At 45.3% G+C, this 14,520-nt stretch overlaps 1 protein-coding gene across 4 annotated transcripts in view; it reads left to right on the top strand.

The window, feature by feature from the left end:
• Positions 1 to 14,520, top strand: part of LOC144600694 (copper-transporting ATPase 1-like) — an 83,394-nt gene that overhangs the window by 32,228 nt on the left and 36,646 nt on the right. For all 4 annotated transcript variants that reach the window (XM_078412585.1, XM_078412584.1, XM_078412587.1 and 1 more), the window contains exons 6-10: positions 3,853 to 4,016; positions 6,608 to 6,769; positions 8,325 to 8,401; positions 9,094 to 9,316; positions 11,263 to 11,496. In XM_078412585.1, coding sequence (XP_078268711.1) covers positions 3,853 to 4,016; positions 6,608 to 6,769; positions 8,325 to 8,401; positions 9,094 to 9,316; positions 11,263 to 11,496 — 860 coding nt within the window. The remainder of the gene's footprint in view (positions 1 to 3,852; positions 4,017 to 6,607; positions 6,770 to 8,324; positions 8,402 to 9,093; positions 9,317 to 11,262; positions 11,497 to 14,520) is intronic.

The following is a 14,520-nucleotide window of genomic DNA, read 5'->3' on the forward strand; positions in this document are numbered from 1 at the left end:
CACTCCACTCTGCACTTCATGCACTTATTCTTGCATTTCTGTTTTATTAATACCGCAGTTAGTACAGTTTATCTCTTTGTCCCATGTAATTCTAGGCCATTCTCTGTAAGCCCTTCTTTCCCATTTTGTCACGTGTTTTTCTTAAATTGGCATCCATCAGCCGCTTTTGTTCTTTCCCTGTAACCAAATTTAGTTTAGTTTAGAGATACGGCATGAAAACAGACCCTTGGGCCCACCGAGTCTGCGCCGGCCAGCTGTCCCCGCATACTAATGCTATCCCACACACACGAGGGCCAATTTACAATTTCACCAAGCTAATTAACCTGCAAACCTGTACGTCTTTGGAGTGTGGGAGGAAACCGGAGAAAACCCACGCAGGTCACAGGGAGATCGGACAAACGCCGTACAGACACTACCCGTAGTCTGGATCAAACCCGTGTTTCGAGCGCTGTAAGGCAGCAACTCTACCGCTGCTCCACCGTGCTGCCCACATCTCCTAGTCTTTTATTGTACTTTCCTCTTTGATTTTACAATTTAAAAAACCATTACTAAACTCGGGTTTATTTTCCTCCCCAGATGCTGCCTGACCTGCTGAGTATCTCCAGCAGTTTGTTTATTGCACCCAATTGTTGACACAAGGAACTGCAGGTGCTGGAATCTTAAACAAAGCACCAAGTGCTGGAGTAACTCAAGGGGTCAAACAGCATCTGTGGAGGCACTGGATGGGCAAGCCTTCCTTCCCAAAATGACCAGAACCAATCCATTTGACCGTTTTATTCAATTTAATTCCGATTTAATTCTGCTGTAGTACAACTCAAATAAAAGTCGTAAGGAACGTTTGTGACTTTGTGTGGGGTCAGTTTGGTTTTTGGATCCAATAATCTCCCAAATTGCATTTGTGATTCCTTTGAGCCACTTATTAAATTATAGCCTCATTAGCCATCTTTGATCATTCTTTTTATTTCAATTAGTGTTGTAAACATCTGAGATGATTTTGCCGATTTAATTTAGACTAATGCATGTTTTTAATTTATAAAGGAACGATTGTAAGAACTTTTTATCTTCATTAATCCATGTGATTTGTAGCATATTATCGAAAGCTTTGTTAGTTTTTCTTGTGTTATAAGAAAGCAATTTATACATCATTTATCGGCAACCTTGCCTTTCCTTTAATTAATGTGACTGGGCAGTGGTGGAGTTGCTGCTTTAGAGCGACAGAGATCCAGGTTTGATCCTGACTGCGGGTGCTGTCTGTACAGAGTTTGCATGTTCTCCCTGTGACTGTGTGAGTTTTCTCTGGGTGCTCCGGTTTCCTCTCGCACTCCAAAGACGTACAGATTTGTAGGTGAATTGGCTTGGTTTAAATTGCCCCAAGTGTGTAGGATAGACAATAGACAATAGGTGCAGGAGTAGGCCATTCGGGCCAGCACCGCCATTCAATATGATCATGGCTGATCATTCTCAATCAGTACCCCGTTCCTGCCTTCTCCCCATACCCCCTGACTCCACTATCCTTAAGAGCTCTATCTAGCTCTCCCTTGAATGCATTCAGAGAATTGGCCTCTACTGCCTTCTGAGGCAGAGAATTCCACAGATTCACAACTCTCGGACTGAAAAAGTTTTTCCTCATCTCCGTTCTAAATGGCCTACTCCTTATTCTTAAACTGTGGCCCCTTGTTCTGGACTCCCCCAACATTGGGAACATGTTTCCTGCCTCGAACGCGTCCAACCCCTTAATAATCTTATACGTTTAGATAAGATCCCCTCTCATCCTTCTAAATTCCAGTGTAGGGAAACTGCAATAACATAGAACTAGTTTATGGGTGATTGGTCGGCGTGGACTCGGTGGGCCGAAGGGCCTCTTTCTATACTGTATCACTAATGGGAATTGTGTAGGGGAGAACTGAGGTAGGGTTGTGCAGAATGGTTCAGGAGCCTGAACCTAATGGGAAGAAGCTGTTCTTGAACCTGGTGACACTTCTCAGGCTCCTCTACCTTCTTCCCGACGGTAGCAGCGAGATGAGAGCTTGGTCATGGTGGCGCGTGTCTTTGATTGTATTAGCTGGCTTTTTTGAGGCTCTTACTTGGTGGGGAGGTCAGTACCCGTGATGGAGCAGGCAATGTCAACACTTTCTGCACATTGTTGAGTTCACTCTGAAGAAGGGTCTCGACCCGAAACGTCGCCCATTCCTTCTCTCCTGAGATGCTGCCTGACCTGCTGAGTTACTCCAGCATTTTGTGAATAAATCACTTTTAAAGATGATCATTGCTTCTGGCCTTCTGCCATGTTTTCAGAGGGATGCAGGAAAGGAGGGAAGAAATTATTTTAAAAAACACTCAAAACATCGGAAGTAGGGTCCCGACCCGAAACGTCACCTTTATCCATTTATCCCCAGAGATGCTGCCTGACCCACTGAGTTACTCCAGCATTTTGTGTGTATCTTTGGTATAAACCAGCATCTGCCATTCATTTTTATTACTCCAAATGTAACAATTGAATTATTCTACCTCCAAGGGATTCTTGGAGGCAGATACACTTGTCACATATAGGTACTGAAACAGTAGATAGACATAAAAAGCTGGAGTAACTCAGCGGGACAGGCCGCGAACCTCTCCTGCTGAATTACTCCAGCTTTTTGTGTCTATCTTCGGTTTAAACCAGCATCTGCAGTTCCTTCCTACTCAGTACTGAAACAGTACCTGACGCACCATAAAGTGCAAGTCTCTAGACCAAGAGTTGGGACGTGAAATTACCTAATGTAAATGTTCCCATTGACACTGGCCAAATGGTATATTTCTATGTTGCTAACTATGATTTCTAGGTCTGGCATTAAGTTACCAAACTCAAATTCTAAAGAAGTGTCCCGACCTGAAACATCACCCATCCATGTCATCCCAAGATGCTGCTTGAGACGCAGAGTTACTCCAGCACTTTGTGTTTTAGACTTCACTTTAGCGATACAGCGTGGAAACAGGCCCTTCGGCCCACCATGGCGACCAATGATCACTCCCGTATACTATACCCCTTTTCCTTTGTCCCGCCCCCCTGACATCAGTCTGAAGAAGGGTTTCGACCCGAAACGTCACCCATTCCTTCTCTCCTGAGATGCTGCCTGACCTGCTGAGTTACTCCAGCATTTTGTGAATAAACTCCTGTATACTAGCACTATCCTACACACTGGGGACAATTTACAATTTTACTGAAGTCAATTAACCTACAAACCTGCACATCTTTGGAGTGTGGGAGGAAATCGGAGCACCCGGAGAAAACCCACGTGGTCACAGGGAGAACATAGAAACTCCGTACAGCCAGCACCCATAGTCAGGATTGAACCTGGGTCTCTGGCGCTGTAAGGCAGCAACTCTACGACTACGCCCGTGTTTTTCGCTAGATTTCAGCATCTGCAGAGCGCTGTGTCTCTGAACACAAGTTCTGTTTCTTATCTTTGTCCCGCCCCCTCCCCTGACATCAGTCTGAAGAAGGGTCTCGGCCCGAAACTTCACCCATTCCTTCTCTCCCGAGATGCTGCTTGACCCGCTGAGTTACTCCAGCATTTTGTGTCTACCTTCTGTTTCTCAACCTCTTGCATCTTTCTTGGATGCCTCTGTTTTTAATGTCCTTGTGTTAGATCCATGTTGATGGTAGTATTATTCACTTTGATAGCCAAAAGAATAAATCCATTGCAGAAACGACGAACTGCAGATGCTGGTTTTTCAAACAAAAAGGCACAAATTGCTGGGGTAACTCAGCAGGTCAGGCAACATCTCTGGAGGACACGAGCACTCTTGACTGAATGAGAGAAATGCAGCATTCTTGACTGACACTGAACTTGCACTCTTGTTCCTGATAAGGTATACATTCTGTGTTGGTCGCTCTAATGGCTGGGAAAGCAGAAGTGAGGTATAACCCAACTATCATAAAACCCCCAGACGTCGCTGAGTTAATAAAGGAGTTGGGGTTTGGTGCGTCTGTGCTAGAGGACTGCGATGGATCAAGTGGTCATTTGGAACTGATCGTGAGTATTCTCTTCCAATATTATCGCTGAATTGTTTTGTTTTTAACAAGTGAAACGCGCCACAGGTTCGATGATGATATAAGATTTGACTGCTGTCAGCCTCGCCAAGTTGCATCTTGGGAAGTGTTTCACTTTGCGGGCATGGACCTTGGTGAAGTATTGGATCTAAGGGAACTGTTGCATATCGTGTCATTTGGGCGGCACAGTGGCAAAGCTTGTAGAGCTGCTGCCTCACACTCTGCCAGAGACTCGGGTTTGATCCTGACCAGTTTAAGAATAAGGGGTCGGCCATTTAGGACTGAGATGATGAAAAACCTTTTCACCCTGAGAGATGTGAATCTGTGGAATTCTCTGCCACAGAAGGCAGTGGAGGTCAATTCACTGGATGTTTTCAAGGGAGAGTTAGATATAGCTCATTGGGCTAACCGAATCAAAGGATATGGGGAGAAAGCAGGAACGGGGTACAGATTTTGGATGATCGGCTATGATCATATTGAATGGCTGAAAGGCTGACGGGCCGAATGGCCTACTCCTGCACCTATTTTCTATGTTTCTATCTCGGGTTCAGTCTGTGTGGAGTTTGTTCTCCCTGTGACTGCGTGGGTTTCCTCCGGGTGCTCCAGTCTCATCCCACATCGGTACAATTGCGAAATGAATGCCCAGCAGTATTGTGTCACCTGGGATAGGAAGGATGTCATTAAGCTGAAAAGGGAGCAGAAAACATTCTCGATCAGGTTATTGGCACGGAAGAGGTTACTTCATAAGGAGAGACTGGTTAGGCTGGGGATGGACAATAGACAATAGGTGCAGGAGTAGGCCATTCGGCCCTTCGAGCCAGCACCACCATTCAATGTGATCATGGCTGATCATTCTCAATCAGTACCCCGTTCCTGCCTTCTCCCCAGGGATGTTTTTCCCTGGAATGCAGGAGTCTGAAGGGTAACCATAAAGAGGAATGTAGATTGTGAACGGCATGGATGAGGTGAATGACCACAATCCTGTTTCCAGGGGAGGAGAGGGGGAGTAGATTTAAAGTGAGAGGGGGAAAATGTAAAGAGGATCTAAGGAGCAACATCGTGTCAGGTATGTGAATGAACTGTCCGAGGAAGTGGTAGAAGCTAGTACAATTGCAATCTTTTAAAAGACATTTTAACAGATATGTGGATATGAAACATTTAGAGGGATATGGGCCAATTGCAGGCAAATTGTGACTCGATCGGCATGAATGAGTGGGTCCAAACGGCCTTCTCCGTGCTGAATAACTCGTACGATTCTACAAATTGCTTCTTTTTTTTCTTCCGAATGATAGCATAAGAGTTTGCTCGAAGTAAAAACTTCCTACAATTCTCATTCCACCATGTATCCTGTCCACCTCCCTGATAAGTTGTGCATGCAGAGCACAATGGGTTGTTGACTGACTGATAGTTACATTGATAGTTTAGTTTTGTAGGAAAATAACTGCAGATGCTGGTACAAATGTGAAGAAGGGTCTCGACCCGAAACGTCACCCATTCCTTCTCTCCTGAGATGCTGCCTGACCTGCTGAGTTACTCCAGCATTTTGTCATACCTTTGATAGTTTAGTTTATTGTCACGTGTTCCAAGGTACAGTGAAAAGCTTTTTGTTGCGTGCTATCTAGTCAGTGGAAAGACTAATTGGTCTCCTAATCTGAGGAAAGACATTCTAGCCTTAGAGGGAGTACAGAGAAGGTTCACCAAATTGATCCCTGGGATGGCAGGACTTTCATATGAAGAAAGACTGGATAGACTAGGCTTATACTCGCTGGAATTTAGAAGACTGAGGGGGGATCTTATAGGAACATATAAAATTCTTAAGGGGTTGGAGAGGCTAGATGCAGGAAGATTGTTCCCGATGTTGGGGAAGTCCAGAACCAGGGGTCACAGCTTAAGAATAAGGGGGAAGTCTTTTAGGACTGAGATGAGAAAACATTTCTTCACACAGAGAGTGGTGAGTCTGTGGAATTCTCTGCCACAGAAGGTAGTTGAGGCCAGTTCATTGGCTATATTTAAGAGGGAGTTAGATGTGGCCCTTGTGGCTAAAGGGATCAGGGGGTATGGAGTGAAGGCAGGTACAGGTTACTGAGCTGGATGATCAGCCATGATCATATTGAATGGCGGTGCAGGCTCGAAGGGCCGAATGGCCTACTCCTGCATCTATTTTCTATGTTTCTATGATTACAATCAAGCCCTCCACAGTGTACAGTTACAGGATAAATGGAAGATAGACACAAAAAGCTGGTGTAACTCAGCGGGGCAGGCAGTATCTCTGGAGAGAAGGAATGGGTGACATTTCTAAGGAGGGTCTCGACTCGAAACGTCACCCATTCCTTCTCTCCAGAGATGCTGCCTGTCCCGCTAAGTTACTCCAGCTTTTTGTGTCTATGGTTTAAACCAGCATCTGCAGTTCCTTCCTACAGGATAACAGGAATAACGTTTAGTACTAGGTAAAGTATGTAGCTGGGAATGAGTGCCAAGTTAGAATGCATGAGTTTGCTATGAAGGAAACATTTCACTTTTCACTCCAAAATGGTTAATGTGGAGCATTGTTTTTCTTTCAACTTTCCTGCCCAGGTGCGAGGAATGACTTGTGCCTCATGTGTTCATAATATTGAATCTACACTCATGAAAACCAAAGGTATATTATATACCTCAGTAGCCCTGGCCACAAATAAAGCACATGTGAAGTTTGATCCTGAGTGCATTGGACCTCGCGACATCATTAAATGCATGAAGGTAATTTTTTATTTTTTAATATCTTGTGTTTTAAATGGACAATTTGGACCTACTTAACTTCTATTTTACAGTCCAACGGGATCCCACTGCTGGCCACATCTTCCCATCTCCACCCCTTTCTGCTTTCCGTTCCCTCCGCAACTCCCTCGTCCCTTCCCACCCAAACCACCCCCTCCCCAGGTGCTTTCCCCTGCAACCGCAGGAGATGCAACACCTGTCCATTTTACCTCCCCCCTCGACTCCATCCAAGGACCCCCGACACTCTTTTCAGGTGAGGCAGAGGTTCACTTGCACCTCCTCCAACCTCATCTACTGTATCCGCTGTTCCAGGTGTCAACTTCTCTACATTGGCGAGACCAAGTGCAGGCTCGGCGATCGTTTCGCTCAACACCTCCACTCAGTCCGCTTTAACCTACCTGTTCACCTGGTTGTTCAGCACTTTAACTTCCCCTCCCATTCCCAATCTGTCCTTTCCGCCCTGGGCCTCCTCCATTGTCAGAGTGAGCCCCAGCACAAATTGGAGGAATAGCACCTCATATTTCGCTTGGGCAGCTTACACCCAAACGGTGTGAACATTGACTACTCTAACTGAAAATAGCCCTTGCTTTCCCTCTCTCTCCATCCCCTCCCCTTCCCAGTTCTCCCACCAGTCTTACAGTCTCCGACTACATTCTATCTCTGTCCCGCACACTCCCCTGACATCTGTCTGAAGAAAGGTCTCGACCCGAAACATCACCCATTCCTTCTCTCCAGAGATGCTGCCTGACCCGCTGAGTTACTCCAGCACTCTGTGAAACGTCACCTGTCCATGTTCTCTAGAGATGCTGCCTGTCCCGCTGAGTTACTCCAGCATTTTGTGTCTACCTTCTATTATAATTATGTTATAATTGTTATTGCTTGAGTATGCTTTGTTGTGGATTATAAAGTTCCCCATTGTACTTTCCTTTTTGTTTTGGTCATGGGTGGGGTGTTTTATATGCACTTGGGTGAAAAGCTTTTGGTCTGTTCAGACAGAAAGTTCTTTGTGAAAAATAAAGTATTCAATAGGCTCATTGGAATGACGCCAATTTTAGCTGACAAAGGAAACTGCTATGTAAGTATTATGTACATTAAATAATATGAAGGAAATAAATATTTTTGTATCATAGTGCCACAGAAGGCTGGGGGAGGCCAAGTCAGTGGATATTTTCAAGGCAGAGATAGATAGATTCTTGATTAGTGCGGGTGTCAGGGGTTATGGGGAGAAGGCAGGAGAATTGGGTTAGCAGGGAGAGAGAGATCAGCCATGGTTGAATGGGGGAGTAGACTTGATGGGCTGAATGGCCTAATTCTGCTCCTATCATTTATATAGAAACATAGAAAATAGGTGCAGGCGGAGGCCTTTCGGCCCTTCGAGCCAGCTCCGCCATTCATTGTGATCATGGCTGATCATCCACAATCCGCACTTATGACATGAACTTATAATCAAAACGCTAGTACAAATTGTGTTAAAAGTTTTTATTAAGCTGGTGAAAGCAGCAGATAGATTTCAGGAATCTTCAATTTGTTTCTGTAGGATCTCGGCTATGAGGCTTCCTTAGTCAAAAAAGATCGCACTGCGAGCCATTTAGATCATCGAGAAGAAATCGGACGGTATGTTCCACGTTTAAAGTTGAGATTTGGGTAATCAAAAATGATTTGTTGAATGTGCAGACTCCTGTTGATTTTTTTATTTGATTGGATGACACAAAGAGTTGTAGAGTTAGACAGTATGGAAACAGGCACTTCAACCCAACTCAAGAGTCAAGAGTGTTTTATTCCAGATAGTATGTCCCAGATAGAACAATGAAATTCTTACTTCTAGCAGCACAGCAGAATATGTAGACATAGTACACTGTACACGACATAATAAACGAGAGAGAAAAAGTTCAGTGTGCGTATGTATGGACACAGACGGGCGGGCACGCACACACACACACACTCAAGTTGTCTCTCTGAGCTAGTCCTATTTGCCATATCCATTAAAGAAATATCCATTAACGGCCTCCACAGCCTTCTGTGGTAAAGAATTCCACAGATTCACCACCCTCTGACTAAAGAAATTGCTCCTCATCTCCTTCCTAGAGGAACGTCCTTTAATTCTGAGGCTGTGACCTCTAGTCCTAGACTCTCCCACTAGTGGAAACATCCACTCTATCCAAGCCTTTCACTATTCTGTACACTTCAGTGAGGCCTCCCTTCATTCTTCTAAACTCCAGCAAGTCCAGGGCACAGTGTGGCCAAACGCTCGGCATACCACGACGTGCTGGTCTATAACAGATTTTCATTGTGACCTTTTTCCACAGATGGAGGAGATCCTTCCTGATCAGTCTATTTTTTTGTGTTCCTGTGATGATCATGATGGTTTACATGATAATTGCAGACCACTCCTTCTACAAGACCCACCAGAATGGCTCGACCACTGACGAGCTGGAGGAACATCACGCCTCAATGTTTCTGGAGCGGCAGCTGCTTCCAGGGCTCTCCATCATGAATTTGCTGTCCTTCATTCTCTGTGTTCCAGTTCAGGTATGCTATGTTGGCGCCAGCTACTATGTTGGCAGCACAGAGGCGCAGTGGTAGAACTGTAAATGGCACGATTGTAATCATGCATCGTCTTTCTGCTGACTGGAGAGCACGCAGCAAAAGCTTTTCACTGTACCTCGGTACACGTGACAATAAACTAAACTAAACTAAAACTGAAAGTTGCCATACAGCGCCAGAGAGCCAGGTTCGACCCTGACCACGGGTGTTGGCCGTACGGAGTTTGTACATTCTCTCTGTGACCGCATGGGTTTTCTCCGGGTGCTGCAGTTTCCTCCCACACTCCAAAGACGTACAGGTTTGTAGGTTAATTGGCTTTGGTAAAAAATTTCAGCTGCCCCTAGTGTGTAGGATAGTGCTAGTGTATGGGGATCGCTAGTCATTGTGGACCCAATGGGCCCAAGGGGCCTGCTTTTGTGCTGTATCTGTGAACTGAAGTGCAAATGCTGGTTTACTTAAAAGACACAAAGTGCTGGAGTAACTCGGCGGGTCAGGCAGCATCTCTGGAGGACATAGACAGGTGATGTTTCGAGTCTGATGAAGTACTGACACCGAGTTTTGAAGAAGGCTCCCAACCCGAAGCGTCATCTATTCATGTCGACCAGAGATGGTTTCCAGCGATACTACCTGACTCCCTGAGTTACTCCAGCATGCGATGTAGTCTGACGCTCGGTCAGGGTGAGTGTCAGGGGTTATGGGGAGAAGGTAGGGAAATGGAGTTGAGATGGAAAGATAGATCAGCCATGATTGTATGGCAGAGTAGCCATGATGGACCGAATGGCCTAATTCTGCTCCTATAACTTGTGAACCCATGACACAGATGCACTGACATTTTTTAAACTTTTTCCCACTATGCAACTATGGAAAAGGACCCTAAGCCTCACTTTTTAAATTTTCATTGCAATTATGATTTGCATCATTAGCAGTTGCCCAGTTCAATGCTAAGTGCATAATACCTTTTGCTGTTCATTTTGTGCCTGCCATGCCTAAAGTTTTTTGATTCTTGGATAAAAGTTTGGTTTGAGTGGGTCAGGCAGCACCTAATAACATATCATTGTCAGGCTGCGGTTTGTGGGACCGATCAGGTAGACAATAGACAATAGGTGCAGGAGGAGGCCATTCGGCCCTTCGAGCCAGCACCGCCATTCAATGTGATCATGGCTGATCATTCTCAATCAGTACCCCGTTCCTGCCTTCTCCCCATACCCCCTGACTCCGCTATCCTTAAGAGCTCTATCTAACTTTCTCTTGAATGCATTCACAGAATTGGCCTCCACTGCCTTCTGAGGCAGAGAATTCCACAGATTCACAACTCTCTGACTGAAAAAGTTTTTCCTCATCTCCATTCTAAATGGCCTACCCCTTATTCTTAAACTGTGGCCCCCGGTTCTCGACTCCCCCAACATTGGGAACATGTTTCCTGCCTCTAACGTGTCCAACCCCTTAATAATCTTATACGTTTCGATAAGATCCCCTCTCATCCTTCTAAATTCCAGTGTATACAAGCCTAGTCGCTCCAGTCTTTCAACCTATGACAGTCCCGGCATTCCGGGAATTAACCTAGTAAACCTATGCTGCACGCCCTCAATAAGTAATTGCCGACAGCGTTGACTAGTTGCCGACCAGTTCTCCTGTCCTCCTGATTAATTTTACTGATTGTATGCCTCCTTGTCACCTTCCTCTCAGCTAACAATGAACCATTCTCTACATTTCCTTAACATCGTCTGCTTTGATTTGTGTTTTCACATCTTACCCCTCCATATCTCTAGACTCCCTCTTCCCTGACTCTCAGTCTGAAGAAGGGTCTCGACCCGAAACGTCACCCGTTCCTTCTCTCCAGAGATGCTGAGTTACTCCAGCATTTTGTGTCTACCTTCAATGTTTATACCTTTGTTGTGGCAGCATTTTAATGTTGTTCTTGGTTCTTGCAGTTTGTCGGTGGATGGTACTTCTATATGCAAGCGTACAAGGCATTGAAACACAAAACTGCCAACATGGATGTGCTGATAGTTCTAGCTACAACTGTTGCTTTCTTGTACTCTTGTGTTGTTCTGGCCATTGCCATGTTGGAAGAAGCCAAAGTGAATCCGATAACCTTCTTCGATACACCTCCAATGCTGTTCGTCTTCATTGGTTTGGGACGTTGGCTGGAGCACATAGCGAAGGTGAGGAAAACTGTGACGGTCATTTTATTCTTTGCACATTTTCCATTCTGACTTGAACGCACTGATTCTTTAAGGCGGCACAGTGGTGCAGCGGTAGAGTTGCTGCCTTGCGGCGTCAGAGATCAGGGTTCGATCCCGACCACAGATGCCGTCTGAACGGAGTCTATACGTCCTCCCTGTGACCGGTTTCCTCCCACACTCCAAAGGCATGTAAGTTAATTGGCCCCATTACATTATCCCCAGTGTGAAGAATAGAACTATTGCTCATGATAACGATGAGAAGGAGGAGGTGGCTGATCTGGCACTCTGGTGTCAGGACAACAACCTCCTCTTGAATGTCACAAAAACGAAGGAGCTGATTGTGGACTTTAGAAGGGCTCAACATCCGAGGACGTACACGCCACTGGAGATAAGTGGGATTACTGTGGATAGGGAGTCCACATCACAGAGGATCTGACATGGACAACACACATTGCCGCACTGGTGAGTAAGGCAAGGCAGCGCCTTTACCACCTCAGACAGCTGAGGAAATTCAGAGTGTCTCTGAGGATCCTTCAGTGCTTCTACTCTGGGGCTGTAGAAAGCATCTTGTCCGGAAACATCACAATCTGGTTTGGGAACAGCTCTGCCCAGGACAGGAAGGCTCTGCGGAGAGTAGTGCGTTCGGCAGAACGCACCATGGGAACTACACTCGCCCCCCCCTGCAGGACCTATACATCAGGAGGTGCAGATCCAGAGCCAGCAACATTAAGGGGGACCCCAACCACCCCAGCAACGGACTGTTCCAGCTGCTGCGGTCAGGCAAACGCCTCCGCTGTCATGCTGTGAAAACAGAGAGGATGAGACGGAGTTTCTTCCCACAGGCCATCAGGACTGTTAACTCTCATATCACCAGGGACTAATTTAATTTACTGTATAAATTTATTTTTTGTGTTTAAAACAAAAATTCTATTCTGTTTTGTAGTTTTAGCACAATCCGCAGGCGTTGCCACTTTCATTTCACTGCACATCTTGTATGTGTACGTGACAAATAAAGTTGACTTGACTTGACTTGACCATTGTACGGGTGATCGCAGGTTGGGTTGAAGGGCCTAAAGACCTGCTATACACGGGTCATTGGGATGTTAATCGAGGCCTCTAGGATTACTGGTAAATGCTCTTGTCATCATCACAGCTGCGACCAGGCAATCTGCTGTTGTCGTAGAATTGTAATACCCACTAGTGCAGCAAATCCCTGGGCAAGTAGACTCAAAATGCTGGAGTAACTCAGCGGGTCAGGCAGCATCACGGGTTCCCTCCCCCTCCCCTGACATCGGTCTGAAGAAGGGTCTCGACCCGAAACGTCACCCATTCCTTCTCTTCCGAGATGCTGCCTGTCCCGCTGAGTTACTCCGGCATTTTGGGTCTACCTTCGATTTGAACCTGCATCTGCAGTTTTCTTTCCCACAAATCTGTGGGCCGACACGGTTTGTGAATTTCTGACCTCTTGTAAATGTGCCGGGACAGAAATTACTTTCACTCACCCGTGAAGGTCGACACGCATGGTTCCAACACTGCAATATTGATGTTCTAGATATCTTTTATCAGTTTTTGCATATCAGACGCCTTGATGTGCAGTTTCACTAGCAAGATTAAATGAGTGCACTAGTCCAATGTCACCAATAGTACGTGATCTGTGAAATAAATTGAAATACATTTATTTGCATTTTTATTGCAACTCAAAATAAATTGAGAAATATTTTTAGGACACAAAATTCTCCCCATAGCCACTTACACCTGTACTCAATATTTTGAGTACTGGTGTCGGAGATTATGGGGAGAAGGCAGGAGAATGGGGTTAGGAGGGAGAGTTAGATCAGCCATGATTGAATGGCGGAGTAGACAAGATGGGCCGAATGACTTAATTCTACTCCTATTTCATATGACCTTCTGACAAAGAACTGCAGATGCTGGTTTATAAGATAGGATACAAAGTGCAATAATCTTTTGGCCGTCTTTATTATGATTAGTAGAAATGAGTAACTACAGAAGCTGGTTTATTAAAAAAAGACACAAAGTGCTGAAGTAACTCAGCAGATCAGGCAGCATCTCCGGAGAATGTGGATAGGCAATGTTTCGGGTCAGGGCTCTTCTTCAGACTGGACATATTTAGTTGTTTCTCAAGGCACGACAGGAACGTTTAATTGTCGCATGTACCGACAACGGAACAATGAAATTCTGACTTGCAGCTGCGTAACAGGCACGCAAACATCGCGCACAATTTTTATTGGGCCTCCACCTTCAAAAATTACAATAAGATTCAAAAACCTGCAAAAGAATGTGCCACACCTTCTGACACCGCAGGTTAACAGCTGTTCTGAAATATGTTCATAGCTGCACAACACTCCCTATGTTCTGTTGTGCTGCTGCAAGTAAGAATTCCATTGTTCTGTTCGGGATGTATGACAGACAATAAACCATTCTTGACATCATTGCAATGCAACTTAGCCCCCAAATTAGTGGGAAAGAAAACTGCAGATGCTTATTTAAATCGAAGGTATACACAAAATGCTGGAATAACTCAGCGGGTCAGGCAGCATCTGTGGAGAGAAGGAATGGGTGACGTTACGGGTCGAGAAGGGTCTCAACCCAAAACGTTACCCATTCCTTCTCTCCAGAGATGCTGCCTGACCCGCTGAGTTACTCCAGCATTTTGTGTCTAGCCCCAAAGCTTGTTTGTTTACGGTGTACATATCACTTTTGAGACTGAGCAAAATGCTGAATCGGCTAACATACAATTAAAAAATATAGAATTGTTGGTATTGCCCTGATGTGTAGTTACGTGCCACATGCCCGGTTACTGAACACTTTAGAATTTTTGCATGAGTTCTGACTTTCGTCGTTCTGTTGTCGGTATATATATGACAATGAAACATTCTTGTCTTGCCTTGCTATGGAGGGCGTGCAGCGTAGGTTCACTAGGTTAATTCCCGGAATGGCGGGACTGTCGTATGTTGAAAGGCTGGAGCGATTGGGCTTGTATAC

Source organism: Rhinoraja longicauda, chromosome 15 (genome assembly GCF_053455715.1).
Source record: "Rhinoraja longicauda isolate Sanriku21f chromosome 15, sRhiLon1.1, whole genome shotgun sequence".
In the NCBI taxonomy this organism is placed as follows: Eukaryota; Metazoa; Chordata; class Chondrichthyes; order Rajiformes; family Arhynchobatidae; genus Rhinoraja; species Rhinoraja longicauda.